Below are 2,497 nucleotides of genomic sequence, written 5' to 3'. Positions count from 1 at the left end.
GTCAGCGCCGAGCCGAGCGCGGGCGAGCGGCGCCCGGAGCCGGAGTGCACCAGCCTGGAGGGGAAGGCATGGCCGGGGTCAGGGGCACGCTGGCAGTGCTGGCACAGCATCACCCCATCATCCCTGCCCTGAGGCACAGCCACGGCCCCCAGCCCAGCTCACCTGGTGGCCACCAGCGGGTAGCTGTGGCAGGGCGAGGCCCAGGCGTCCCTGGTCCAGGGCATGCCATCGTAGAGCAGCAGGTCCTTCTCCGTCACTGCCATGAGCACCGGCCGCCACTGCTGCCGCCCGCCGTCCAGGCGTGCCTGCCGGGCACCGTGAGGGGTGAGCCACAGCCCCGGCACCCAGCCCTGAGCCCACGGGCACGTGGAGCCCAAGGCAGTGGTTCCACAGTGCCAGGCAGCAGCCACAGCACCCACAGAGATGGGCACAGAGAGCAGTGAGAGCCAGAGTCCCTACCCACATCCCCAGTCCCGCCTCCCCTTGGTTTGCCATCCTGGAAACCAAGGTGGGAGCAGCCCCCAGGGGTCCTGCCCACCACACTGCCAGGCTGGCTGCAGCTCTCAGGCAGTGAATTCATGGAATAGGGAGGGTGTGATGAGGGGTTCCATCTGGAAAGTCCCAGTGGGAGAAGGGGCTGAGGGCACAGGAAATGCTGCCATCACCGGGGCACAGCTGGATGGGAGAGAAGCAGAGCCAGAGCCCAGGCCGGGCTCTCTGGCTGCATCCACAGCCCCGGTGGCATCCTTGGCACATCCCTGGCACTGCTGTCCCTGGGAGCCCCCTGGCACATCCCATCAGTGGTACCTGCTCGGCCAGCCATGCAATGTGCTTCACCTCCCGGCCGCCGGCCGTGGGGCTGCCGGAGCCCAGCGTGGCGTTGAGCTCGGCCAGGACCTGGGGCAGCAGCGCGGTGATGTTGGCATGCAGGGCGCTGAACCAGGCGTGGGCCGTGGCCGTGTCCCGGCAGCGCAGCACCAGCGTGTTCCGGCTGTCCGGGGAGTGCAGCTCGATCAGCCTGCAGGGGACGGGGACACGGCCCAGGGTGGGACACCAGCACTGCAAACTGGCTGCACTGCTTTGGGGCTTCTGCTGTGCATTTCTACCTGCCAGGGCTTTCAGCCCTCATTTTAAGGCAGAGGGGCTGCCAGGGGGCTGGGAGGGAACATGGCATAGCCCTGGCCCCGGCCAAACCCTCTGCAGTGTCCTTCCACAGCTCAGTGGGTGAAGCAGGGGTCATGGCCTCAGGGAGGGGCAGCCCCCACCTGTTCCCAGGGTGTCCATGGGCTGCGGGGTGCCTCACACTGGCACTGGTGGGCAGACCCAGTCCTGTCCTGGGGGTCTTTGGGGAGCAGGGTCCCCCCCACCGGCAGCCCCTGCCCTCACCTGTTCTCCAGGTCGGGCATGCTGAGGTTCCGGGCAGCGAAGCACATCTTGAGGGGGATCACCTTGCGGTCACGGGGGCCCTGGTGCTGGGGGGACCCCGAGTCCTCGCTGCCACTCAGGCTGGGGGGCAGCGGGGCCGCCCCCTCCCAGGGCAGGTCTGACACCAGCGACGGCTTCTTGATGTAGGGGGTCACCTCCCGCATGAACTTCACTGTGGGGAGGGGGCACAGTCAGGCCTGGGGAGGGTCCTGTACCCCACACCACAGCCCTGTGCCCCAGGGTCGATCTGATAGGGCGGCGTGACCCTCCCACACCAAGGCTCGGAGTGTCCTGGAGGGGTCCCACCCTGTCCGGGCCAGGGATGTCCCGAGTGAAGGACAGGGCTGGCAGCTCATCCATCCACGCTGCCGGCGCGGGTGTAGGAAGGGGAAGGCGCCACAGGACAATGGTGCTGGGCGGGAGGTCAGGCTGCAGCCCATCCTGGTCCCATCCTGCCCAGCCAGGGCTGTGCCCGCCAAGTTTCCAGCCCTGCCGGCGATGCTGGGCCGGCACTGCCGCTCACACCCCGACAGCAGGCAGGGAGGAGGGTGTGCAGCCAAGACATCCCGGCTCCACGCGCCTCTCCAGGCCGGGAAGGAAGGAAGGAGGCACCAGCTCCAGCCCCTGCTCCCCCCGGAGTGTCCCAGCCCAGCACCGCCCTGCTGACAGCAGCCCTGGACCCCCGCCCGGCCCCGGCAGCCAAGGCCGAGGGAGGGACGCGCCGGGGACAGACATGGGGCAGTGAGAGGGAAAACCAAACCAAACAGCAAATAGGCTGCTCAGCACTGGCAAACCAGGGGTGAAAGGATCCTGGAGCCGGCACAATGCCACAGCCAGGCCCTCTGGAGCGGGAGTGACACCGATGGTGGGGCCCACGCTGTGCTGCTGCCAATCCTTCACTGCGGGGCTGCGAGAGGGAACGGGGAGCAAGGGAGGGACGGCAGGGATGGAAATGGGCAGGAGACACCAGCCCCCCGCCTTCCCACCGGCTCTGCTGAGCCACGAGGTGCTTGCCCTTGCTGTGGGCAGCACAGGAGTTAATATTAGCTGCTGGCGGCGGGCCGATCCCAGG

The 2,497-nt window shown here is 68.1% G+C and overlaps 1 protein-coding gene across 1 annotated transcript in view; it reads right to left on the bottom strand.

The window, feature by feature from the left end:
* Nucleotides 1-2,497, bottom strand: part of SNTB2 (syntrophin beta 2) — a 7,610-nt gene that overhangs the window by 1,621 nt on the left and 3,492 nt on the right. The window contains exons 2-5 of the mRNA XM_031060141.1: nucleotides 1,387-1,606; nucleotides 808-1,018; nucleotides 163-305; nucleotides 5-54 (exon numbers count right to left, since the gene is read on the bottom strand). Coding sequence (XP_030916001.1) covers nucleotides 5-54; nucleotides 163-305; nucleotides 808-1,018; nucleotides 1,387-1,606 — 624 coding nt within the window. The remainder of the gene's footprint in view (nucleotides 1-4; nucleotides 55-162; nucleotides 306-807; nucleotides 1,019-1,386; nucleotides 1,607-2,497) is intronic.

Source organism: Geospiza fortis, unplaced genomic scaffold (genome assembly GCF_000277835.1).
Source record: "Geospiza fortis unplaced genomic scaffold, GeoFor_1.0 scaffold102, whole genome shotgun sequence".
Lineage (NCBI taxonomy): Eukaryota > Metazoa > Chordata > Aves > Passeriformes > Thraupidae > Geospiza > Geospiza fortis.
Note: the sequence above shows the minus strand (reverse complement) of the source record. Positions and strands in the feature narration are given on the sequence as shown.